The 27,814-nt window shown below is 37.9% G+C and overlaps 2 protein-coding genes and 1 long non-coding RNA gene across 8 annotated transcripts in view; 1 reads left to right on the forward strand and 2 right to left on the reverse strand.

Annotated features, from left to right (window-relative positions):
- The window catches only part of NBN (nibrin), a 58,308-nt gene extending 38,886 nt beyond the window's left edge, over positions 1–19,422 (reverse strand). Inside the window, exons 1-7 of one of the 3 annotated variants that reach the window (XM_067018112.1) lie at positions 19,308–19,419; positions 7,157–7,318; positions 6,395–6,583; positions 5,221–5,351; positions 3,919–4,067; positions 3,312–3,471; positions 226–329 (exon numbers count right to left, since the gene is read on the reverse strand). In XM_067018112.1, coding sequence (XP_066874213.1) covers positions 226–329; positions 3,312–3,471; positions 3,919–4,067; positions 5,221–5,351; positions 6,395–6,470 — 620 coding nt within the window. In that variant the 5' untranslated portion in view covers positions 6,471–6,583; positions 7,157–7,318; positions 19,308–19,419. Of the gene's footprint in view, positions 1–225; positions 330–3,311; positions 3,472–3,918; positions 4,068–5,220; positions 5,352–6,394; positions 6,584–7,156; positions 7,319–19,307 lie in introns of those variants that run through there. The other 2 variants (XM_059043577.2, XM_067018113.1) reach the window with 2 other exon arrangements.
- Positions 19,423–20,881: 1,459 nt separating this feature from the next.
- On the reverse strand, positions 20,882–26,590 carry LOC136792959 (uncharacterized). Its single transcript, XR_010837596.1, has 3 exons — positions 26,079–26,590; positions 23,352–23,417; positions 20,882–21,061 (listed from the first exon to the last, which is right to left on the reverse strand). It is a non-coding gene; the product is annotated as an uncharacterized lncRNA (long non-coding RNA).
- Positions 26,334–27,814, forward strand: part of DECR1 (2,4-dienoyl-CoA reductase 1) — a 39,499-nt gene continuing 38,018 nt past the window's right edge. For 2 of the 4 annotated variants that reach the window (XM_067018114.1, XM_059043585.2), the window contains exon 1: positions 26,338–26,541. In XM_067018114.1, the coding sequence (XP_066874215.1) occupies positions 26,503–26,541 (39 nt within the window). In that variant the 5' untranslated portion in view covers positions 26,338–26,502. Of the gene's footprint in view, positions 26,542–27,814 lie in introns of all 4 variants that reach the window. The other 2 variants (XM_059043584.2, XM_067018116.1) reach the window with 2 other exon arrangements.

Raw genomic sequence — 27,814 nt, forward strand, 5'->3', positions numbered from 1 at the left:
TTTAAATATCGGCACATATGTAACATTTGTTTCACAGAGATAAGGAACAATCAACAAAGAACTGGGAAACTTTCTTCACATACTAACAAGAAAACTTCAATTAATAATACTGAACTGTAACATTACATCCTGAAACCGTCAATAAAGAGGGAATTAACCTAAATAAAACCAGTGCTATCATATTTTGTATGTCATATTTTATTATATTTAAAATATGCAATATACCTTTCAATTTCTGGAGGCTGTTTCTTGGACTGAACTGCTTTAAGAAATTCAGTAAAATATTCTGGTTTTACAATTGGACGCCCACAAATGAGTGCACATATTGTCTAAAAAGAAGAAAACATATGAATACATATACTCATACCCTAGCATTTTTAAAGATGTAAATTATAGACTACAAAGAGGCTGTTCTATTCTGTTTTTCCTCCTGTCTCTCTAAATTTATAAAGGAGGCACAATCTATAAAATAGAAGTCAGTATTGGTCACTGCCTAGTTTTAGTATAAAAATCCCTGTATTATCACTTGATTATTAGAAGCTACCAATTACAATACAGGGGGGGACAGATTGGGAGTTTGGGATTGACATATACACAATGCTATATTTAAAACAGATAACCAATGAGGACCTACTGTATAGCACAGGGGACTCTGCTTGATATTCTGTAATAACCTAAATGGGAAAAGAATTTGAAAAAGAATAGATACATGTGTATGTATAACTGAATCACTTTGCTGTACACCTGAAACTAACAAGGTTGTTAATCAACTATACTCCAATATAAAATAAAAATTAAAAATAAACAAACTGTGGTAACTACAACTCATGTAAGTCAGAATCCTGCAAAGCAAAGGCCTATATGCTAAAATAGCAATAAGACTTGAAATAATAAATAAATGTAACATACAGGCAAGTATCAATAAACAATAAACAATCATTATTAAAGGTGAAAAAAAAGAAGCTACCAATTACAATATTTTTAAAACTGCATGGGGAGGGCAGAACAACATAACATAAAATACAAGTCAATTTTAAAATGTATACCATTTTTAAAACATTAAAATGTACATCTTAGAATTAAGGAAATGTAACATCTGCCCTAGAGAAGACAGTGAAAGGAGATAAACATGAGAGAGTTCTTTCACCTTAATTGCCTTTCAAACTGATTTTAATTATGGAATAAAGTCTTTTTAAGAAAGTAAATAAAGGAATAACTCTTTAGTGTTGGACAAAAGCTGAAAATAAGTATATACAGATGGAGTGGGGGAAGAAAACTTCAACTAGCAAGTGAATTAAACTATAAGCCTCAAATAAAATGTATCCACAAAATTTGAGACAGATTAAAAAATACCATCACTGGCAATGAAAATAAGATTCAGCATAATTCTAGGAAATAATACAACTAAAGAATTGGTAAGAATGCTTCTAATAAACATGGGAAATTACCTAAATGTGAGCAAGAAATTTAGGGTCAAGAATGAAATCTGAAAGTTATGAACCTCAAATATGAATGAAATAATTGACTTCTTGCATGAAGCAGTAATGTGCAATTCAACACAGGACTGAGTAAACTCCAATACATGTGATCCTGGGCAAAGGATTCAATTGCTCCATGCCTCAGTTTCCTCTTCAGAAAATAAAAACTGAACTGAATGCTCTTTAGGTTACCTTTTGGTTCTAACATTCAACAATTTTAAAAACATAAACTAACCTGTATTTTTGAAAATTTACTAAAAAAATAATATAATGCTGGGGCTTCTCTGGTGGCACAGTGGTTGCGAGTCCACCTGCCGATGCAGGGGACACGGGTTCATGCCCCGGTCCGGGAAGATCCCACATGCCGCGGAGCCTGCGCATCTGGAGCCTGTGCTCCGCAACGGGAGAGGCCACAACAGTGAGAGGCCCGCGTACCACACAGACACAGACACAGACACACACACAGACACACACACAGACACACACACACACACAATAATAACAATATAATGACAAAATTTTTTTTGCACACAATTGATCAGAAATATTGAAAAAGGAGTATTGCTCTGCAAGCCTTTGTTGGTATATACACAGTACTCTCTAATATCCAGGGACTGGGTGGCCATTAGCATCCTAGTCACTGGAATACTGTGTACTATGGTAAATGAATGCTAGTTTCCAGGTCTGTCACAGACTCAGTAAAATATCTTTCAAGACCATCTAACTGCCTTTGCTCTTATTTCATACCCACCAAGCAATGGCACGATTACCTATTCCATTTCTCAGGTACCTTGGTATCTTCAAGAGGACCATGTTGGAGTCTACATGTAAATATTCTGGTCACTATAAAGATACATCCCTACTATAAACTAATAAATGGACAGTTTGAATTATGAATCTATTATCTGGGTTTATTAGCATAAATTACTATTCAGGAGGCTAATCACTGCTGAATTTATAAATCAATTCCATAAACTTACAAAGATGAAACAATCTTCAATACAAGTTTAACATGAGGTTCAATCTGAACAGCAAGCCTTTCTCTATGACACCTATTTAGGTATAAGACACATATTCTAATTTAATTGATTATATATTAAAGGATTTTTGTATCATCAAATAAAGGAATCTAAATATCTGTTGCTTTTCACTATAGATATTAACCTAAAACAATCTCACATATCTATAGTCAACCTGATGAAGGAGACAAATTACCTCCCAATATCATTCTTCAATTAGTTTTGGATTAACCAAATCTGAAGAAGATGCCAAGTCTGAAAACATACCAAAATATATCACCGCTTTGACAAATAACATATATCTACACATCTCTAGATTGTGACAATACATTAAGGTAATATTGTAAGAACCTAAAGTCTTTGTGATTAGGGTCTAAAGCCAAATAAGAACTAAATAAAAGAGCATGAAACCATGAGATGGTATCAGAGACTGGAGGAAGGAAAGACATGAGCTGCTAACTTTGAAGATTGGCAGTTGATCTCTAATTGCTTTGCTTTTAGACTGAAAACACAAACTATGCGCTGTAATAACTTCTTGGTGAAAGGATAATATAAATCATTTAAATGCTAAATCAATATCTGAAATATAATTTCATGTGCTTTTGCTTGCCCCAGATAATAAACAGTGTTTCTGAAAAACCATTCTAGCCTATATGGTAGATATGGGGTTGGTTGGCATGTATACATCTACAACTAACAGTTCTGATAGTTTTAAAGCAAGTGACTTTTAAAACATCCGTGTATAGTAGGTAAAGGAATAAACTTTTAAATTCACAGAACTTACTTTAACATAATAACAAGGCATTCAACTTACTTTAATGGTAACTTTAACTGATACCATGACAAGGTGAGTACATTCCTCTGTCCAATTGTTTACAGTAAGTCCTCCAAGTTGCAATACAGCTTGACTCAAAGCAGTCTTCCCAGGGACATCTAAACAAGAAGAGCATGCAACCAAAGGTTCATACTCTACTCTGCAAATGAGAATAAGTTACATAAAGTTATCATAGACATGGCAACTTATGGTACTTTAAACTTTAAGCTCACATCATATGCTGTTATTTTGATTTTTATGTATTACTAAACTTTCTAACTTATGAAATTATCACTTCCTAAGTCTTAAGTCGCAATTAAGAAAAAAACAATGATCAAAGTTTAACATTATACTTTAACCTATGCAGAATCAAACAAAAGTAGCTCCCATCAAGGTTCTTAGGGCCCACTCAAACTCTCATTCACTCTTTTCACTATCTATGATTAATAAAATGCACTAACCACGTGTGGTGCAAAGTTCACTACTGTCCTAAGTAGGAACTAAATAGATTGGTTCCAATTCATTATCCATAAATATCCTTTTCCTTTAGAATATGATTGGTGCAAAATAAAGCTGTCCATTTTAATATCAATTTAAAAATTCTTACCTGAATTTACTTTCAAACACTCCAAAGGTAACTCTATCCCCTGTCTTCAGAATTCGGGAAAGGCCATTCTGCATTTTTTCCTCATTAACAAAGGTACCATACTTAGAATTATCTTTTATTGTCAATATAGGGATTTCATCTGTTTGACTCTGAAAAAATAAAATCAACAAATAATTTAAAGTCTCTTACCACTCAGTAAATACTATTCCTAAGGGGAAAGGTTTCAAAACAAATGGTTGATAACTTCTGGAATAGGTGATAGGTGGCTAACCTCCCAACAGAGTAGGCAATACAGTTATTGTTTTGGTTGCATGCAAAGAATGATCACTCAACTAGCAATTAACAGAAAAATGTCAATTCCAGAATCACTCCTCTTAGAACATACATTTTCTTTATTTTTGTAAGACAGTGAAGATTTTCCTGACCCCTCACAATTTGAGAACTGTTTGCTTTTGTATAGTCTGTTTCATGTATAACATGACAGCTTCATTCCTAAGGTTTTTGGGTTTTTTTTTGAATTATCAAAATCACATAGTAAAAATCAGTCCAATGCAAAAAGGCTAGAGTGTCTGACTTGCAGTAACAATTTTTTTTCTTTAGGATTTTCAACAACATTTTTCTATACCTAAAAGAATACAGACACAAAACCTAAATATTACCGAACAGATCCAGCATTTGCCAACATGCAGTCTTTGCTCAAAATAATGGCTTTTCTTCCTTAATTGCCACCAGCATTACCATGAGCACAGCTATTTGTATATATTTATATTACTTTTACAATCTACCTTTATTAAAACAACGAACACACCAAAACAAACTCAAAGCCATTCAAAGGAGCTGTGGAGCATATACAACAGCTGTCTTCCCTAGTAAAGCAAATCAATTTCCCTTGTGAAACCCTAAGATATACGTGAAACACCAGTGTTCATACGGCTGCATTAACTCATTAAAGCAGAAGTCATGATGGTCTATTCACTGCTCTATTCCCAGGCTTTGGCACAGTGATTGACACACAGTAAGCACTCAAAAAATGTTCAAGTAAAGAAATATAAATATGTTCTACTTCCCCTGAGTTTCTAAATCACTAAAACAAACAGTAAAATACTGAAAGAAACTTCAAATCTTAAATAAACAAATACCACCAGTACCACTGCCCAAACGTCCTTAATTTTGTTAACATTTCAAGAAAACTAACAGCTTTATAAAAAGTCTCCCAAACTCTCTCTTACATACACACCAAGGTAAACTTTTGTGATTTCAATCCTCTTACTGTCAGCTAGTGAAATAAAATTAGTAACTTACCAGGTTAGTTACAGAAAAGTTAGCAGTTAATACAGCATGATTTCGGCTGATTGATTGATCATCTTCAATTAGAATGCCACAGTTTTTCCTTCCAACAATGTACTCAACACCAGCCAAAAGTCTGTATGGTTCTAAGAGAATTTTTTGTAAGTAAATTAACAGGTATACACATACATAAACATGTATTTAAGATACAGGTATGGCAAATATTTAAACATTTTTATTTTGCTATTTAAATGCTAATAATCAACTTTACGTAAATCAAACTTGTGTTTTCCAGTAAAGCCTCACTGAAGGAGGCAAATCTAAATAGAAAGCTCTACCATTTTTGTAATAGGAAAACAATTTTGTCAATGCTTGCCCAAATTAACTTATAATTTAATGCATTAATAAATAAAATCACAACACTATGTTTGGAGCTAGATAAACGAATTCAAAATTCCATCAGGAAAATATAATGTGAAAAACTGTCCAGAAAAATGTGAATATTATGGGAACTTCCTCTACCAGGTGGTAAAATATGCCACAAAGCGAAAGCAGTTAAAAAGTATGGTATCGGATCAAGAGTAAAAAATATAGATCAATGCAAGAAAAGTCCAGACCACATTCAAGTGCATAATTTGGGGATTTTTTTTTTTATGTTAAAGGTAGCTTTTAGAACAACGTGAAAAGGTTATTAGTTTAAAAAAATTTTGGAAATCACAGATTGTTGGAGGAACAGCATGTACATTGAAGACTTGTAGAGTTTAAGTCTGGTACCACTGGAGTGGTAGAGTGATTAGGGAAAATAAACTAGACAAGTAGAAAGGAGTCCAGGTAAACCTTGACCAGACCTGGATTATATTTTATTAAACTCTTTCAACGAAAAACTTTTGTGTTGGTTTCCCTACATTTTTCCTAGAAGGATGGCACCCCATAGCTTCCATCAGATTCCGAAAAGTGTGTAAGATCCCCCAAAAGTTAAGAATGCCACCCACTGGCGCTAGGGGCATTTTTCTTCTGCTACCTCCTTAAAGGAACTCAAAGAGCCAGCCACAGGATTCAACTGTTTCTGGAAACTGTTCCTACTGTGTTCCACCTCGCAATGCTCCAAGTCCACAGTGAAACTTGATCTTTGAGTCTCTATAATATTTTTTAGTATCTACAGTATTATTACAGTATTTATTTTCCTTACCATTAGTTTGGCCCTCTCCATACTTCCTTACACTGTCAGTCCATTTAGCCTCTACGTAGATCTTTTTTTCAATCATAATGTAAGCTTCCGGAGGGCAAGGCCAATCAGGCTACAACTGCTTATCTATCAACTAGTAAGTGCTTACATATATTAAGCAACCAATTTACGTGCAATTACCATTTTCCGTTGCTAGAAATGCAGAAAAAAAAAACTTTTTCAGTTGTGATGACAAAACGGAAAAAGACTCCGAAACAAAACCAAAATTATGCTTTCCTGTAGTTGCCATTTACACGTCATCTCCGTGGCTCCTCACAATAATAAACAATGCGCTCAAGACAAAGTCATCGAGTCTTCCAGACTTTTAACTTATTCTGGGTGTTTCCTCAAAAGCTTAAAACGCTAGGTGTCGTAACATATACCCGGCCAAGACTCAATCCGGAAGACCATTTAAGCCCGGGTCAGAGCTAGTCCCGCCAGAGAAGTTGGTCCCAACCACGGAGACCATGGCGTTAGACCCGGCGGTCACTGAACGGTCCAGTGTCGCATGCCTCCTCCCCCCGTCAGACCAAAGCCTGGTTCGCAAGCACTGCGCACCCGCCGAGAAAGACCACGCGGTCCCCACACAACAAATGCGCGGCTTTCGCACCAGCTTTCGCAGCCTCCCAGGGCGAGAACGGACCGGAAGTAACGATCCACAAACACTGTGCCCCCCTCATCTGCTCCCGCGAAATCGGTCCCCGGACATCCCCCTACCGGCCTTACCTCGGGCAGGGCCCGCAGCTGCGAGCAACTTCCACATGGCCTGGAACACTCGGCTCTGGCCGATATGCGGCAGCGTAACAGCGGCTGACCGACGTGCGCGGCCGCAGCGCCTGCGATTGGCGCGGACTCCGGGACGTGCGCGCTCCCGGAAGCCACACCTGCCTAAGAAGCGGAGGGATAGAAAGAAGTGCGGCGTTGGCGCCTGGTCGACACCCTGTGGTTAGGAAAGGAGTAGCGCAATGTGTATTGAAATGTGCTGTCTTAAAAGGATCCCATTTTAAGGTGTTCAACGAATACAAGATTATCGATTTTTTTCTGATTGTGAATGGAAATGATTTTAAAAATCAGCTTCAAAGCAATGTAAGGAAACTTTCTAATTAAAGATATTAACGTAGTGATCAGTTACGTATTTCCATGCATTTGCAATTGCTTAAATTGCGGTCATTCCTTTGTATGCATCCTAATGATTGTGATAATTATGCTGAAGATAAGTGTTTCACTCCAATTATTTTTACACTTCTCCAAGCTCAAATAAAGTTCTCCTAATTTCTCTGTTTCACAATGCACTTTCATCTAATCAGTAGCTACGTACTGGGGAGTCTATCCGTCCTTTCCATTTCTACTTGTACCAAGCTGGTGCAAGGCTCTTCTCTTAATGCTATAGTGGCTTCCTAATCCTTTACCACCCACCTCCTGCATTAATCCATTCTACAGTCTACACACTACAAAGTAAACACCTTAGACTACACTTTTGATCACATAATTTTTGGTTTTCAAAAGCATTCTGAAATGAGAAGGAAAAAAGATGTCACTTTAAAAGGCTGGTTCATGAAAGGCTCTGTTATGAACATAGATGCAAAAATCCTATACACAAAATTAGTGAATTGAATCAGGTGGTATATAAAAAGGATAATCATGACTAAGTGGGGCTTATTCCAGAAATAGAAGTGTGGGTGTTAACTGGGGGGAAAAAATAAATGTAATTCACCAGAATAACAGGAAAAAGGGAGCAAATTAATGATAATCTTGGTAGCTGCAGTAAAATCATTTGATAAAATTCCGCATTCATCCATTTATTCTCAGCAAAATTGGAATAAAGGGAACATTCTTGATCAGATAAAAGGCATCTGCCAAATAACTGCTGCTTATACTTAAGGTAAATTGTACTTAAGGTAAATTATTTCATGTTTCCCCCTGACATCAGGAATGAAATAAGGACATATTTGCTCTTACCACTTATTTTAAACATGGTTTTGGATGTTCTAAGCAATGCAAAAGGGAAAAAGAAAAGGCATATGGATTGGAAAGGAAGAAATAACAGTCATTATTCACAAATAACATGATCATGTACATTGAAAATCTAAAAGAAATGAAAAGTATATTTAATAAGGTCATTGAACACAATGTCTAAAAAATTCAGTTGTATACCTTTATTCCAGAAAATAAATAGAATGTGACATTTAAATAGCTAATTATAGTAGCACCAACAGTCATCAAATACCTTATAAGAAATCTATCAAAAGATGTGATACTAAAACACTATTGACTGCAAAAAACTACTGACAGAAATGAAAATAAGTTATAAATAAATTCAGGATAATATATCATGTTCGTGGATTGTTAAGATGCCATTTCTCACAAAATTGATCTTTCTATTCAATGAAAAATGAATATAAAAATGTCCCAATTTTTTGAGTGGAAATTGATAAGCAGTTTCTAAAATCTATATGGAAATGCAAAGGCTGAGAATAGCCAAGGAAATTTTGAAGAAGAATAAAACTGGAGTGCTTACATCTACCAAGTATCAGGATGCATTTATAAAATTATATTGTCAGTGTTCTGTTGACACGAGGATAAAAAATAGGCAAATGTGTCAAAATAGACCTAACCTATGTTATGTCAACCATGTTGATCTGCATATGTAATTTGATTTTTCAAAAGTGATATTACAGAGCAATGGAAGAAAGTTCTTCTTTTTTCAGTAAATGGTCCTAGGGATAATAGTTAACACTACAAAAGAAATGAAGACTGATCCCATACTTCACACACATACAAACTTTCAAATATACAAAACAGTATTGTTAGCTATAGTCATGTTTTACATCACAACTGGAAATTTCTATATTGTTTTTTATTTACTATCTTGCCTGTGCAATTTCAGAGGCTCCCCATTGGCCTTTCCCACTTCGATAGCTCTTATTCCATAGGCCAAAGAACTGTACTAATGTGGGTGCTTTACTAACTACCAAATATGTCCTTTTCAATCATATATTTGGGAACTGTGGAAATGACCACCAGATAGGTCCCTGTGCTCAGTGGACGTACTTCTTCCACACCTGGGCAAAAATTCCATTTATTATCTGGCTCCTATCTACCTCTAACTGCAGGCCATAATAATTCTTCATGTTCCTGGGTATCAATAATGATGGTATCCAACAATCCTCAAAATGTTTGAGCATTCCCTCTTCCTCAGTGTATGGTTTCCTGAGGGAATGGCCATAGGTCCTTTTGGGGAAGGACTGAGGGTAGGGTGGGCATGGATGGGGAAATCACTACCATATATTCTCACCAAGGTGTACAGGGTGCTTCCTCCTGGCAATCCTGCCTCTCCTTCAGTAAATGGGTTCTGGATTGGTAAACTGGCTCAAGTTAGAAAACTGGGTAAGAGACTGACTTTTTATTGAGACTGCTGCTCTCAGCCTTATGTCACCCATCCTGGATTTCTTGTCATTGCATAGAATGAGCATGCCCTTGTTAGCTAACCTTTATCTTTCCCCCTAGGGATGCCGTATTATATTAATCATCTTCAGAGGTCAGGATCTCTGACTGTCACTCCTATTTTGCCACTCATTTGGATACGTGTAGTGGTAACTTTCTGATGGTTAAGTGCTGCCACCTGGCTTCTATTGTTTCAGGATTCTGTTAGCCTTGTTGCTTATATGTGAACCCAGTTCTGTAACAACATCTTTTATCATTACCCATGACCTACGAGGAGAGCCACCACTGAGTTTTTCAGTGATGCTAGTGCCCCTCTCAGCAGAGAATTCCTAGTCACTTTGGTAAATAGAGCATCTGTATTGGAATACTAGCATGCCTACTTCTCTGAGCATTTTGCTCCTTACATCTTCCATCTGCCATGACAATTCTGCCATTTCTACTTCTCTTAGTGTGGGCCACCACTTTCTTCAAGCTTCTAAGAGCCATCATGGAAGAATGATAGTCATATTTCCTAGGGTCCTTGATAGTATTAAATCCTCTCTCCCTGGATAGTGCTGCCAAATCAATAAACTCTCCCTTGTCCAAATTTATTTTCCATCTGCTCCTTGTTTAGTATTCTCAGAATACAGTCTCATAAGCACTCTTCTTGTTCCTGCTGGTACATGTTGGTGAGGTCCTGAAGCTCCATCACTATAAAGTCACTTTTTCCCTTTTCAGGGCAAGTCCTTCCCCAGCTGGTTTTGCTATAACTTTGTCCTGTTTATGTCTGATTACCAGGAGGACAGATTGAGTAGTCTCAGAGTGATTAAGGAAAACTTAACTGTTGCTTGGCAACAATACATGTCTGTGAATCAGAGCTGAGAAATATTAAAAAGATGGGACACAATGCGGGTAGAATTTAAGATTGGTAGCAAATTGGTCTGCTCATTGTTCCATGCTCCCTGCTTCGTGTAGTTTGCTGGCATCTCCTCTTACCTCTGTTCTGTTATAAACAAACCCTCTTAGATCTTTAAAGTCTTCATGGAAAATTTCCTCTACATCTTGCCTTAAATGAAACATGGCCCTCTCCCTAGGTCACAGCTTCCTTACAGGAGTTCTAGGATAGTCATTCCAATACCTCTCCCAATGACATGCACCATATTTATTGGCCAATAGAATTACTATTTCCCCCTAAACTTTCACTTCCATTTTAAGATATTCATCTTCCCGGACTTGCAAAATCTCTTCTAGGTCAGGATTATTTCATATGACTACCCATTCTCTATACCCCTTTTATTGTTACTAACTGCAGGTATGTCCATGTCATTTGCCCATATTCATTGAGGACATTGTCATCTATGTGAGAGTTTTCTTCTCCATCCCAAATCCTCCCATCATTCTCAAGTAATTGTAAGACACAGCTGGACAACATATTCTACCAACTAGGCTCACATTTCTTTGACTTTCAGCTCCTGTGACTTTCATTTCTGCTTCACAAATACTACCCCTTTGATGGTCAGTTTTAGCTCTTTATATCACTAGAATCTTCTCCACCTTTAATATCCAACTTTCTGACTGGAGTTGCTTGGCCTTCTCACTTTCTTATATGTTCACTCCCATTACACCTGCTGTTTAGCTTCTTCCAGGTTATCCAGCCACTCAAGCCCTCCACTTTACCCAGGTTATGTGTATCCTTCTATCCTCCATCATATGCAGGATAGACACCAGGATCTGAGCTTGAACTACTTTTACACTTAGCTCATCTCTCAGTACTGAGAATAGCTCTCAGAATAACTTTTATTCTCCGAGCTTTCAACTCTCACTTTCAGCTCTATAGCTCACTTTTCTATGAGCCCTAACAACCCCTCAGTCATGAGTCAATCATACAGCAACATTCTAGACTGAAGTTTCTGGATAAAATCTGCCTATCTTTGAAAATATGAAATGAATGAAAATTCATAAACTCTAATATCAGCTGAACTACAGAGCACTATTCATCAGTCCCATTTCCTGTTTTTTTTAAATTTATTCCCTATAAACCTACGGAGCTATTCCACAACTTCACAAATCTCAACCCTGGTCATCTCCTAGCCCCCTTCTAAGAATATGGTATCATATCTTACTGAGGAAATTGATGCAAGAACTTCCCTGCAATTTCGGTTCCTACTCTGCCTCTATCCCCATCATAAGACAAACTTCTTTTCTTTTAAAAGCTATACCTACAACTCATTCTTGCCTTCTTTTATTTTTTGGCCGTGCTTCACAGTGTGTGGGATCTTAGTTCCCCAACCAGGGATCGAACCCATGGCCCCTGCACTAGAAGAAGGGCAGAGTCTTAACCATTAGACAACCAGGGAAGTTCCTCATTCTTGCCTTCTTATCTCTTATTTCAGGGTGTGATTTGACCTTTCAGTTTGGGATCAAATCCTCTATTTGGACTTAACTTAAACCCATCTCCTCTCATTTCCACTAAGGTTTTGCTTTATGAGTTACCTCTTTGTACTACATATCTTCAATTTCTTTGTTTGTTTCCTTCATATTATCATAAAAAACATTTAAAAGACTATCTTGTCTTCCCCCCAAATTCCATTAACCCTGCCATTATTTATAACAAATGTTAAGCTAAAGCATAGGTTTAATAGAGCTAGGACTTAATTGTCTCAAGATCACACACTAACTAAGGTAGCTCAGTCTCCTCTGACATATAAGTGGGATTAAATAATAGCTACGTTGAAGTATTATTGTTAGCATTAAATGAGATACTGTACTATGCTTGGTAGATGTTAAACAAATATTAGTTTCCTTTTCTTTCCTTCCTTTCTAGTTCCTTAAGGGTAGGGGCTGTGTCTAAGTCATTTTTGAGTCCCTACTGTGTAAATCATTTTTATATCTCTAATATTTACCATAGTGATGGGCACAAACAGGCACATAAGTGTTTGTTGAACTTAACTGCTCATTGATGTCTTTTGAATATCTCATTGAATATCCCTCTTTCCAACCTTTACTTATATTGGAACTGTGAAGATAGGTGGGGTGTGGGGGAATAAGAAGCATGTGGAGAAACAGTGTTGACTCAGGTGTATCTTTATGATTCTGAGGATTATCTGATAATAAAGAACAATGAGTTCTATTTTTGTAGCCCAACCCTAATTCTGTTTTACTAGAATTATTCTACTATAATGATTTTATATTTTTTGAGAATAAACAAGTTAATTTCTATGTGACTAAATTGCTTTGTCTTTATATGGGGGTATAATAGTATATATGTTAATCTATTCATTATTAGTAGACTTAATGAATTAATCTACTGGAGTACAATTATCAAATTGGCTGTTTGACCAGAATTTGTCTGTTGTAGAATTGGAAGTTAAAAGAATGCAAGACCCCAAATTGCAAAGTGTATGACTTGACTTTACAGAATGAGAACAAATAAGTCTATGTAATGGAAGCATGGGTTAGCTTTACTTCCAGAAGTCACTCAAGTCACTCTAAATGATTGCAAAGCACATTAAAAATCTGAAGCTTAATAATAATCTAAAATGTGTAAATTAGATGAAGTACGCAAATACTAGAATACATAAGAGCTACTATTCTAAAAAAAAGTCATATCTTATCAATTACTTTATGTTAACAGCACTTAACAATGACTTTCGTAGTACCATACCAGATGGTCTATAATAATTCTACCAAATTTCATTTATTTATAAAATCACAGATTTTTAGAACTGCAAGTGATTTTAGAGATAATTTATACCAACACCCTAGTTTCATGGATGAGGAAAATAAAGTTGATAAAAATTTATTTGCACGGTAGCAGAAAGCCAGTGTGCAGCAGAGTCATGACAAGAACAAACTTCTGCTTCTCAGTGCAGCTCTCTTTGGATCCCTTCAGCTGCAACCTGGACCAGGTCCTTGGAGCCCTACCCTTGAGCAATCCCTGTGTAGTGCAGCCTGGGAAGTGAACACTGGATCAGAAACTAGAAGAAGGAACATTATCAACTGTTGCTTCTTTTTCTCAGACTCAGACATATACCTTTAAGGATGTTACAGGTCATATATTCAGTACCTCTCACCTTAAATAAGCAGGACATCTGCTATTCTCCAGTAGTGAGATAGAAGCCATGACTTCTTAGTCACTCTAATTCTTCTTCAAGACAATACTAAACAACCCTCTGGCCATTTCTGGAAGTCATGGTTCTTTAGTACCCCACAGTCCAGGCCCAAGCTTGGTGTGACTATATGGCTTTAGCACTGGGCATTGTTGGCTTTGCTCACTGAGTGGTTTGTTGCTGGGGGGCAGTGCATGATTAAAAACAAAATCTCCTGCTACCCCAGAAAACCTCTCCACAAAGATAGAAGAGAAAGAGAACAGCTTTATTATTGAATAAGCATAAAATGGAATTACAGGTGATCTGCTAAAGACATTGCAAAGACAGAAAGAAATCTCACCCTTCTATATAGCGTTGACAAAAATTTAATCAATAGTTGAACTAAGAAAGAAATGGGAAATTTTATTTGAGCCAACCTGAGAATTATAACCTGGGAGACAGTCTTTCAGAAAGCTCTGAGACAAAGGGTTACACATCAAATGATGTATTAACTGTTTACACATCAAATGATGTATTGATTGTTTACACAGTCCAGACTGCATGTACAAAGCAAGTAGTTGGTCATTATGACCCTTTACAGGATTAAGAAGGTTGGTTGTCTCCTAAGGAGGTCTGGTTAATGCAGATACACAATACACACTAAGGGGAATGGAGGAGAAATTTTTTTCCACCTATTTTCCACCCAAATACGTGGAAAAAATTTATGATTAGATTTTTGTCCTGTCATAAAATGAATTTTATTTCATCTGTTGTCCCCTTTTGATCATTAATCTTTTGAGAGAAAGCATTGGGTGATCAAATATTTGATCCCTCAATGACAGGGTAGTTGCTTACCTGCCCTGGGTCCATCATGTCCCTTGATGTCAGGTCTTAAAAGCCTGGTTCTTTTTTTCCTTTTAGGGGTTGTACTAGTAAGAACTAATGTCAATTCCAAGTTGTCCAATAGGATTTACACCAATTTTATCTTGCATGTGCATCATGCATGTTCATTAATTTATAGAGAACTATAGATGTGATCAATAGTTTCAAGTTGTTCATATATCATTCTTAGTAGGAGTAGGTGATGCATAGTGTGAAAGGCAAAAAATTATCGCTTTATGAGTTACACAAACTGTAATCAAATTGACAGTATAAGTAACAATGTCATTTAGTAAAGGTTTAAGCCAAGACCCTCCTAAACCAAACCATTTTCTTAGTATTTCCCCTAAACTGGGAAGAGGATTATTCAGAGTGGCAATATGGTTTTTCATATGTGTCATAAGATGAGTTACAATAAAAGACTCATCAGGTATAAAAGCACAACATTCAGTGTGTATTATAGCATAAGCTCCTCCTTGGGAAGCAGTTAGAATATTGAAGACCATGTGATTCTGATCTTCATGGAGACTTCTGAATTGAGCAAGCTAATGGCTTGATTACTATTATTCAAAGCTTGCTTAGTAAATTTTGTTAAAGCCTCTATGTGATTAATGACATCTTCTATTCCAAGTGATGGAACAAATATTGTAACCAAATGGGTCATACTGTTGGAAAACTGATTGAATACAGAATGCTCACATTAAAGGCAGATTGGCAGAAGCTGTTTCCACCTACCTGTAGGTGACCTTGAGCCCAAGGAAGAAATGCATTTGGTTCATAAACAAAAGTTTACTAAAGTAATACAGGCCTGGCTTAGCATCTTGAGTCAGGTGTCTACTTCAGATGTCATCTTCTTGTTCTGGTCTGATAGTGGTGGTCTTAAGTTAGTCAGGTGTGAGAAACAGGAGTTGCAGTTCATTCAGGAGAATAAGAGGCCTGATATGGTCCCTTCCAACAGGGCTGTAAAGAATCCTTTATCTGATGTTTTTTTCAGTATGCAAAATCTCCTGGTCATGGGGCATCTGATCCTCATCCAAATATAGATTATTGTGATAAGCTTCAGAAACAAACTTTACAATAATGTAACATAGCAATAAAGAGCCATTTGAGAAGTGAGTCTTATGCAGTAAATACAAATAACTTCAAAGATAACAACACTAGAACTTCTTTTTAAACCACACTAGAACTTAATGTCCACTGAAACATAATCTTTTCTCTCTAAAATACAGAAAGTTTTAACAGACTACTTAAAAGGTTAAGAAACTTTACAATCTGTTATCAAAAGCAGATTAGTATCCTAAGAAAACTTTGTCCTCTTAACAGAGAGAACACCAAGTTCAGATTTTACACCATCTAACCTTTAATATTAAAATTAATTTACTCAATTAAATTTATTCTAATCTTAGCAAATCCTGACATAGAATTCTTTTCTAAAAATTCTTTCATTTTCTTTCTCACAAACCTTCTACAGCTTTCTATATCCATATTAACTTGTCCCTTATTTCCTTTTCCATTTAGAAATAACCAGCTTTAGGACAAAATTACTTTCTTTCTCCTTAAGAAAACTCATTTCTAATCCTCATACCTTCTTTTTCCTTGCATACAAAGATGTTTTCCTTGTTAATTTTTAGTAGTTTTAATTACATATTTTAATTAGAATTCTTAACTTTAAAACCTTATTGTCTCAGACTAACAGGCAAGTAATTATGAACTGTTTGTTTGTCATACCAGCACTTCCTGATTGGCAAACTTAGGAACATATTCTATAACCTAATTTCTTTCCTCAGTGAGGCACAATATATATCTAAAGAACCCAAATATCTTTAGTTTTTCTCTAATAAGAAGACAAAAGTATGTAAACTTAGACTTGTTTAGCAATTAAAGTTCCAGTACCTTATTTGGAATGATCTGGATATTCAATGAACTCCCATCATTTAACTTAATTTAGCAGTTTCAAGTTACCAAAAAATCTGGAGAAACTATTTTAAGTAGACAGTCCTAAAACATCATTATTCCTAGAGTTCACCTAAAAATCTCTTATCTCATTTATATTTAATGTACTTTAAAGTTTCATCATATCAAGTTAATGTTCTTGCTGACAAATTTTGCAACAAGAACGATAAGAATTTATTTGACTTGTAGTAAACCTAGGTACCATAAAAGTATTGATATTACACTTAATGTTGATGACTCTAAAGACGAGTCTATAATCATGTGATACTGAAATTCATTTGGATTAGTTTCTTTTATATTTCTGAGTTTTTATATAAGCACTTAATTTCCTTTCATCCAAGTAAATAGAGTTCTTTCATAAATTAATTTTAGCAATACCATATATCTAAAACACACCTATGTAGATACATACAAACACACAGACACAGAGACCCCATAGTTCCTATAACAAAATTTCAGCCATGACTCAGGTACAATAATATAAAACCCATCAGTTACAAAAGAGATTGGATTCAAATTGGGTTTCTGGCAGATGGAACAAATCAAGGTCATTTGTTTAGATGGCTAAATCCTTTTTACTATTATTTATTGAGAAGACACTTAAGATTTGTATTTGTTCTTAACAAGTCAAGTTCCAAATTAACTATCTCCCTTTTGTTTTTTTCTTTCCCTAAGAGTTACCTTCCTGAAATTTGCATTTTAAAAAGATGGCCTACATAAGAGTTCCTAGAGAAGACCAGATATATGACTTTATATCTCAAAGGCATAAGAGGGGAAATGCAAGTTCCCCTTAGGAGGAAATTTTGTTCCCTCAAAGCCAGAATTTATTTTTTCAATACTTACAAGCCACTTAAGATAAATAGGGGAGGTTTGTGGAGTGGTAAAAGGATTGGTGGGCTTTGGATTTTTTCTGGAGACACACATATGGTCCTGTAAAGACTAGACTTATAAAACAAAAGGACAGCTGTTTTTAATTCCTCAAAGGATTGTGTGGCCACTTAAATGATATCGAAGGGCTGACATACTTTTTCAGCTATTTTGGATTGTTTTCCTTTCCCTCTTTAGCTTAGGGGAGAATGCCAAAGGAAAAAAAGAAATCCAATCAGGCCCTCAACATTAGCTATGGTTCTGTTAGGCTGGTAGCTTCCCCTCTTGGTAATCCATTTACAAAAACATTCGAGGATTCTCTCTGGGTTTAAAAAATTATTTAACTACAGGCTCTCAGTTTGGCCTTTGATCTGAAGAGGCTCACCTAGAGCATCAGGTGGTCCTATTCTTAAAGGTAACCATTCAATAGTCTCTTCATAGTGGAAAGGCAATTCAGAGGATTACTAGAATGAGTACTCAAAGGGGGACAGAGGGGAACAGTAATTACATTAGTCTCGAAGTCTTTTGTTTTAGGTACCTTTTATATCAATCTTTCATTAGCCTTCTACAACAAATCCTTCAATGAGGTCACTTTGGAATTTTGAAACCTTTTGGGGCTTCTGCATACCAATTAAAATAAGTACAATGTTTTAAGATGAGAGGTCTCTAAAATTTTAATAGTTTAGAAGTCTTTCCAATTCAAAGAATCCAAGGAGATAGCCCTACACATATTTTCTCCTGCTATTCTAATTCTAAAAAAGAGAAAAACTATTACCACTCTTGTTTCCGGTAGATCCTGCAGACAGAGATCTATCAGGCTGGTTGCCATGGTAAGAACTTACCTTCCACTGGCGTTCTTTAACTGTGAACACAAAGTTCAGTTTTGGAGTGCCTAAAGAACCCTATCTTGGCCATTTCAGAGTGGGATTTCCTTTAATACCCAAATAAGTAAGTACTTGCAAGTATACATAAACCCAGCTGGTATCCCCCTGGGTGGCTATATTCCCAGGAACTGCTTGGTCTTTGAGAAATAATTTTACATTAATAATTTGGTAATCTAATTCAGATATCTGAACAACTTTCTGAGGACAGTGTGGTAGATTGGATGTGTGCTTCTTCTGAGTCTAGCTCCCCAAGGAGTTGCCTTTGGGTTGGTTCAACTCTTTTACGTGTCTCAGTTTCTCCCTCTGACAGTCTGAAACCACTGTGGGTGCTTGGAGCACTGGATAATCAGTCCTTATCTCGTGCATCTCTGGAAGAGCAGTATTTACTTAATGATTATAGTGGGGTTCTCTGAGGGGACCTCACTGCACATCATGAGGATTGATCCTCAGATACTTCCACTATGTTCTTAGCCACCTAAGAACACCTTGTGGCTGGAAGGAGCAAATGCCCCTTGTTCTTCAGAGCTGAATGATTCAATCTTTCATACCACTAACAAAAGTTTTGTTCTGAACATATATCAAATTGTTTTGTCAATTTAAGCCAAATTTTAAAAACCCAGCCACCTATGTTTCCCTGAATCTCCTGCCCAGATCCCCCTAGGTTCCTGCCTAAGAAATGCACTGGTGCCCCTTAAGGTTCCAAGTCTTAAGTAAAAACAGCTCAAATAAAAATTTAGAATCATCACTTAAAAGCAATGAGATCCAGATATCAGGAGAACTCACCAGAATACCTGAGGAGTACTGAGAAGCTGGTGGGGCTCAATGGGCCTATGCTGGTACCAAGTGACAGTTTGGGGTAGACTCCAGGTGTCCTCTGGTGGGTATCTCTGATATCCTGCCAACCATACCATGCATATGTCAATGAAAAAATTAATCAATAGTTGATCTAAGAAAGAAAGGGAAAATTTTATTTGAGCCAACCTGAGGATTATAACCCAGGAGACAGTCTTTCAAATAGCTCTGAGGACTATTCTACCCATTAGAGATCAAAGCACAGTTATATGAGTTTTTGAGACAAAGGGTTATATGTCATATTACATATTGACCATTTACACAATCCAGATCTAAATGTACAAAACAAGTAGTGGACCATGATAACCCCTTACAAGATTAAGAAGGAAGATTATCTCCTGAGGAGTTATTGAGTAGTAGATCATCCTGACCCTTTACAAGATTGAGAAGGAATGTTGGGGATTCCCTGGTGGTCCAGTGGTTAAGAACCTGCCTTCCAATGTAGAGGACGTGGGTTTGATCCCTGGTTGGGGAACTAGGATTCTATATGCCTTGGGGCAACTAAGCCCTCTTGCTCTAGAGCAGGGGTCCCCAACCCCCGGGCTGTGGCCTGCTACCAGTCCATGGCCTATTAGGAAGCAGGCTGCACAGCAGGAGATGAGCAGTGGGCAAGCAGGCAAAGCTTCATCGCTTCATGTGTCGCTCCGCATTGCTTGCATTACCGCCTGAACCATTCCTCCCATCACTCCCATTACTGCCTGATCCATCCCCCCACAGTCTGTGGAAAAACTGCCTTCTATGAAACCAGTCCCTGGTGCCAAAAAAGTTAGGGACCGCTGCTCTAGAGCCCATGCACCACAACTAGAGAGCCCATATGCTGCAACTACTGACCCCACGTGCCACAACTAGAGAGCCCACAAGCTCTGGAGCCTGTGTACTGTGGAGCCCACACACCACAACTAGAGAGAAGCCTGTGTGCTGCAACGAAGAGTCTGCCAGCTGCAACTAAGACCCAATGCAGCTAAAAATAAACAAATAAGTAAATACTTTAATATATATATATGGTTAAAAAAAAAAAGATGGAATATTATCCCCTAAGGAGGTTTGGTTAATGCAGATACACAATACACATTAAAGGGGAGGGAGGAGACTCATATGGGCAGATAAAAAATTTATGTTTAAATTTTTCTTGCCTTGCCATAAAATATTAATTTTATTTCACCAATAGCCAAGTAGATATAACCCATCCCATGCATGTTCTCAAGATAAATAATTACTGGTCTTCAAGTAAGGAGGACTTGACAGCACTGTTTGTCACACATTGTTCATCCTAAATTTACGTGGTAATTGGAGTGACCATCTGTGTTAACTAATTGGCTTTACCCAAAGGAAAAGTAAACTTCTCATATCTTTATGACAGGAGGTAATTTTGCAAGTTGGAGCTGGAGGTCCTCCGAAGTTAGGCTCCAACCTTCCCACAGAAACTAGGAGATGGGGTACTTGCTTTCTTGATAATTACATTTCTAAGAAATGGCCCCCAGGTCTCCGAGAAAGACATTGCTGGATTGTAAAGCTAACAAGAAGTTTATTTAGCTTTATAAAAAAGATTTACAGGGCTTCCCTGGTGGCGCAGTGGTTGAGAGTCCGCCTGCCGATTCAGGAGTTACGGGTTCGTGTCCCGGTCCGCGAAGATCCCACATGCCGCGGAGCAGCTGGGCCCGTGAACCGTGTCTGGAGCCTGTGCTCTGCAACGGGAGAGGCCACGACAGTGAGAGACCCGCGTACAGAAAAAACAAAAACAAAAACAAAAAACTTACATACATGAGAAAGAATTTACAATTATAAGTTTTCTAAAGTAAATGCTCTAAAAAAAGGGAGATAATGGAGTTCTCCCCCTTATTTTCAACAGGGAGAATTGTCTATTATTTTTAATTTGTATCACCATTACAGTACCAAACTAAGTGGGACTGATCACCCTTTTCAACCTCTTCCCCTTGAGCAGAAGCTGTGAGGCATAATTTTGTACAACCAGAACTTGGTAAACTTATTTTGGACACTATATGTTAGGTTTTTGTAAAACTCTCTAACAAAAGTTTAAATAGCATTGAATGGAATTTCTAGACAATAATGCTTGAGCAGCAATTTTGTAAGTTTTTTCCCCCTTTTTTCCCTCCCTTGGAGTAGTTTATCTTCTGGGTAATAATTTTGTTGAACTTGCTTAATAGTAAGAGACTGTGATTGCATGGGAAAAGAAAAAATCATTATATAGTGATGCCAGGGGTTTCCCCCTAATCCTGGGTTAACAATTGCCTTTGTCCATGTGCATGATAACAGTGAGTGTTTACTGGCTTTTTTTCTATATGCCAGGCCCTATTCTAAGTGCTTTAAATACGTTATTTCATTTAAACCTGTATAGAACCTTACAAAGTAAACACTCTTCTTATCTGTACTTTACAGATAAGAAAATCACAGAGTTCATAACTTGCTACACATTAGGCATCTAGTGAGACTTGTATCTTGGCTTGAACCTCAGCAGTCTGACTCCCATATTTACACCCTACTAGCAATGGCTGCAAGCTGGGCCCCAGAGCCAGACAGGTCTGGGCTCACATACTATCACTGTTAGCTGGGAAGTTTGCCTAATTGTTGTGCCTCAGTTTTTCAAGTGGGGATAATAACAGTATAAACCCGTGAAGGAAAAATGTTGCCTGCCATATCAGTAAACAAAGGATGTTACAGCCATAAAGCCATCACATTACAGCCACCCCTTACAGTGAGTCCTGAGGGAACTCAGGATGGAAACAGGCTGCCCACTGCCCAGCCCTCAGCTGCTGTAGCCACCCCTGACGGTGCACCCTGAGAGGACTCAGGATGGGAAAGAACAGGATACTGACCCTGGTTGGTTAGGGCGCATATCAAAGGAATGATTTCAGTGAGCCCAGACTCCTGCATCTTCCTATACATAGAAAAGTGCTAAATTCCTTAACTTGAGATGTCTGGTTTTCTTTAATTAACAGCAATCTTTTGAAGTTCCTACTACCTGGTCTTTGTTGCAAAAACTATATATCCTTGCTCCTCCCTTACTCCTTTGGAGCAGTCTCTCAGAGCTATCTGAGAGGCTGTGTCCTGGCTTAAGTCCTCAGTTTTGTCTGTCAAATAAAACATAATTCTCAACTTTTAGGTTTTGTGTTTTGTTTTATTTTTTTCAGTCGACAACCTCATGAAAGCTCATGAGGATTACTGATATGTGTTCACATGGTGCTGAAGAGTTTGACAAAGAGAAAAAAGTTGAGAGATATTAGCTTTCATTAATAATATATCCTCAGTCATTGAAGTCAAACCCCATGGCTCCAGCCTAATTGAAATAACTCACTGCATTTGGAAAGGTCTCTTTCTTTCATGCCCCCAGTCTATTCCTTGGTAGTGATTGTCAATGCTACAAGTTCTCTAAATTATACTTATGGTACTGGATTTAGAAATGGCAACAGTCTCAGTGCTTACAAATTCATGCAACAAATGTTTCTTGAGGGCTCACTATGCTACCAGTCATTTGCTAGATATGGGAGATAGAAAGATAGTAAATAAAAAAAACATTCACCCCCACACCTCCCCTCTAATACATAAAAGAGAGATGCAACTGCAACTGTGACAAGAGCTACAAAAGGGAAATTCAGGGCTCTATGAAAATGTAGAACAATGTGGATTCACCTGAAGCTAGTAAACTTCAGGTCCCCTCACTTGCACAATCCTTCCAAGGACACAGAGCCATTTATTTTTTAGTAAAAGTTGCAAGATATCTTAACATTTGTGGTTAAAATAACTTTTCATTCCACTTGTTTGTCAAAGCTCCTCTCCTGTTGGATGATGTTGGGGTGACCACCAGCAGCTGGAGGATTTGCTAAGAGGAAGCTGAATTGGGGATAGCTTAGACTTGGACTAAATATTTGGTGATTAGTTGTCTCTTCTATATAGGCATAAGTAAATTTTAGTTGTACTGCTATTGGACTACATTCCAGAAATATACTTTCTGTGTACCTTGTGACATCCATGTCTAGGCCAGAGGTGGTATTGAGATATAGATGTGTCCCATGGTGTCCAGTCCTGGAAGAATATGGGGATTGAAGGAGAAGCAAAGTTTGAAATGTTTGAAGTATATGGAATAAGAAGTTAGTATCAATTGTGTAAAATTGTAAGCAGAGGATATGGTTTCATGGATGCATAGTCATAATGGAAGTTTTCCTTTGTCAGAAATATTCAGCAATACAGTATTTACTATTATGATGCACCATACTTTTTTTGTGTGTGTGATGGGAATTGGACACAATAAAATTTATCAGAATTTCTGCCTATGCAGGATACAAATCTGTAGCAGTCCTATAAATAGCAAGTCTGTATATGCGTGCAGTCACATGATTTAGCACCCAAACTTTCTACTCCCTCTATAGAAAATGTGCTTACAAAATCTTTGATATATGAGGAGGTGATCAAAGAGAATGCAGCCAAAAAAATGTAGGGGAAAAGTGTAAATAGTGGTATGGTAATTAAGCATTTAAGTAATTAAACATATTACCTTACTTTTCTGGATTGTATGAAATGTGTGATATTACAGATTTTTTGACATTTGTAATTTGTTATGATTTATTCTTACATTCTAAATTAATATTCATTTTTGTACCTAATTTGGTATTCTTTTTTCTTAAAGAAGGCTCCCAAAAGTGTGTAAGTATCAGATATCACCAAACTTGGATGCAACTCTAGCAGGGAGACCTAAACTAGTCCAGAAGTCAAGGTAACTTTCTGAGAAAATGACATTGAAGCTGACTCTTGATGTTGGGGGTCAGAGGCAGCCACACTAAGATGGTAGTGTATTTATGTGTGTGTATGTGGGATGGGGATGGGAGGGAGAAAGTGTGAGGAACTGGGGTGCAGACGTTAAGGCTGAACCATGAGGAAGGATGGCAGAAGTCATGGTGTGTTTTTAGACCCTGCAATTTCAAGAAAAATTAAAAATTAAAAAAATTTAATATGATCATTTCTTTTGTGTCACATTCAAGACAGGTACAGTGTATATGAATTTTCAACCCCATATTCAGGAGTGAAAGTAATATCATTGTATTTCATTTAAGTCCCATTCTTAGTCCTCATCCATCCATCCACGATTGTGGGAAATTCAACCTTAGTCATCCTTAGAGTCTTGTTCCTTTTCTTCACTCTCAAGATCATGAGAAGGTGGGCTTTCTCTGAGGTATGTGTGTTAGTTCGTTCATGCCGCTATAACAAAATACCATCAACTGGGTGGTTTATAAACAACAGAAATGTATTGCCCACAGCTCTGGAGGCTGGAAGTCCAAGATCAGCGTGCCAACAGAGTCCCCTTCTGGTTTGCAGACTGCTGACTTCTCATTGTAATACCATCGCTTTGGGGGTCATGATTTCAACATATGAACTTAGGGGGAACACAGATATTCACTTCATAGCAGCATGTGCTCTCCATCTTCTCCCAGAGTTTCCCTGTGGCATTGGTCTAACTGCCCACATTGTTAGTTAACTGGATAACTCACCCTGTATTATCTGCCTCCCTTTCTTACTGGTATTCCAAAGTTCCCCAGTGAGTCACTTGCAGTGGATCCTCCTCTCAGGATCTGCTTTGGAGGAACCCAAACTGAGACAATGAGTTAATATTGTAAGGGCACTGTCAATGCCCTCCAGTCACAGACCACCAGGGACACACTTACAGTTGAATCAGTTGGGCTTATTTATTTTTTGCATCAGATAGGACACACACCGTGGGATATCATGGGGTGTCTCTGAACAAGTGTGTCAGAAAGGACCTATTATAGTATTTGGACTTGGTTGGATGGTTTGGGAGATGGTCTAAGGAAGCGGGAATTGGATACTGTCAGAAAGCACAGGCAGTTCTATGAAGGAGGATCTCAATAAATCTTACCTATAATGAGGGGAGACTAAAATGAAGTTAAAGTTGCAACTAGTAAAGAAATAGCCACTCATCTGGGCCAAGAGCTGGGTTGTCAGGTACTTGTGGGTGACAACCGGGAACTTGTTTTTGTCTGTGCTTAGACAAAATTGTGAAGTGGACTTGCTCTGTCTCACCTTCTGATCTCAGAGTAAACTTATTTGAGGTTGGTATTCTGGTTTATGTCTAATATAGATTAGCATGGTCTACCTGTGAATGCCAGGCCCAGTTCCGAAAGTCCAGTCCTGGTCTGCGTTTTTAATTTCTCAGCACTTAGAAAATGCAAGGCACTTAGTAAACTTTCAATGTCACATACCAGTCACCAGTCTGAAGTTAGGGCTTCACAAGCATCCTCTTTTAATCTTAACAATAATCTTGAGTTAGGTATGAATTATATTCACAGTTTAGAAGTGAGGAAGAAATGCGATCTGTGCTTATGCAGGATGTCAACAGGTACATTACATTAAGATGAAGAATGATAAACCAGAGATCTGCCCTTAATTCTGAAGTGAATATTAATGCCTTAGAGAGAAAAAGCAAAACCAGGAGGGTCAGAGCCCCGCTGTCTCTCGGCGATAAGATAAAAGTCGATGTCCTTGGAAAAATCAAAGCTGCCCGAAATCTGCAACTTTTATTAGATTTCAGCCACTTCCCCTTAGGAATATGGAAGCTGTCTTAAATATATTAGTATTCTGATGATGTGTGGTTCAGCTTGGACTTAAACATGCACTTCAGGAATAAACATAAATTACTGAAAAGGCATTAGCCCTCCGGCAGTATATACTTACCTTTTGTTTCTGCAGTCTTCAAACTTTTCTGGCACAGTAATTCATCCACGGACACAAGGACATATAAACCGCCATTACCAGCCCTATAAAAAACAATCGGGACAACAAAGGGAAAGACAGCAAGAAAAAGCGTGGGAGAGGCCAAGCGAGGCAGCGCCCTGGGGTTCAGACCCGGGTAGAAGGGCGCTAAGCGCCTCGGCCGCTCCCAGCCCAACCCTCATAGCTCTGGGATTTCTGGCCCGCCCCCTGCACCGCCCGCATTTCCGGCCAGATGTTGGGCGGCTCTACATGGCGCTGCTAGGCCGTGTCCTCTTTGCTTGGGGCCGCGGTCCTCGGCGGGTAAGGCGGCGCTGGAAAGGCCGAGGACACTGCGCTCTCCCCGCAAACGCCGTGTCCGGAGGGCTAGCGGAGCGAAGCGCAGACCATGGACTCGCGTTACCGGGGCGCTGGGAGCGAGGACAGGGTATCTCGCGGCGAGAGGACAGAGGACTGGGGTTTCTGGGGAATCTCGCGAGGAGCGGGAACCCGGGGACTGGGATTAAGTGGGAAGGTCACCTTGGGGTGCTGTCGGAGGAAGTCCTGGTATATGTTTGTGTTTGGGGTGGGGGTGGGGAGGGCACGCCGTGGTTCTCACTGGTTCCTATTCCTAGTAGTTTCAAAGTTGTGTGTAAGTAGAAAGAGAGGACACTGTACACACCGGCCTTTAGAGGAGTGGGAGAGGGACGGAGTGGAGAGTGGGGCCCAGAGGGAGCATTGGCCTTATCTGTAGTTTTTTTTTTTAATGAAGGAATTCTTTCACGTGTTAGTTGTTTAGTTAAACATTAATACAAACATATTCACATAAAAAACTTCCCTTCCTAGAGATAATGCTGGGCGAGCTGCATCTCAGCCTGGCTTCCACCGCTTTCACTCTCATAATTTTGTTTTGTTTTGTGAACATCTCTCCACTAGACCAATAATCAAAGTGTGCAAGAGAAGACAGCTGGAGGGGGGAAGAAAGAGAAAGGAAAATAAAAAAGTCATATCCAAGACAGCCCCTTCCCCCAACTAAATTAAAAAAAAATCTTAATGAGCTAAACTAAACTAAACCAGAGTTCATAGTTTCCTTAGCCAGGTAGAAAAATTAATTTGCCAACTGTGGAAAAACTTTTTTTCAGTTACAATGGGCAGCCATGGTTTTCTTTTTTGAAAAACATGGACAGATTCCAAATGTGAACACAAGGAAATGGTATAATGAGTCTCTGAAGTAAGTAAGAACTTCCTTTTAAGAAGTGAAATTTGTTCAATGCTAGGGTATTGTTGATACTGTTTTCTCTTACAAAGATTTAGGTTATAGGTTATTGTAAAAGAAAGCTACATTTTCAGATCCCTTCTTAAAGAACTCGCTCATTTGAATCCTACAATGGCTCTGTAAAGAAGAAAAGTCTTCAGAGAATTTTTTTTTAAAACACAAATCATTAGGATTGTAGTAATAAGGTCACACAGACCGTATCCCAGCTCTTCTGACACCATTAGACAATACAGCATGAGAGGGAGAAAATGAACTCATTTAAAAATTAACTGTAATCTGACAGTTGTGAAATTCCTTTGCTTCTTAAGAAAAATGAAAGTTTTGAGGATGGGGGTTTGAAGGCAAGAGAGGCCCTTATAGGTGGTGTTTCTCTCCTTCCTGGCACATGCAGGCTTGGGTGTGAATTACTGTGAAAGGAAAAGTCTTCACATCTGTTAAGTGGGAG

The sequence above is a fragment of the Kogia breviceps genome, chromosome 17, assembly GCF_026419965.1.
Source record: "Kogia breviceps isolate mKogBre1 chromosome 17, mKogBre1 haplotype 1, whole genome shotgun sequence".
NCBI classification, from domain to species: domain Eukaryota; kingdom Metazoa; phylum Chordata; class Mammalia; order Artiodactyla; family Physeteridae; genus Kogia; species Kogia breviceps.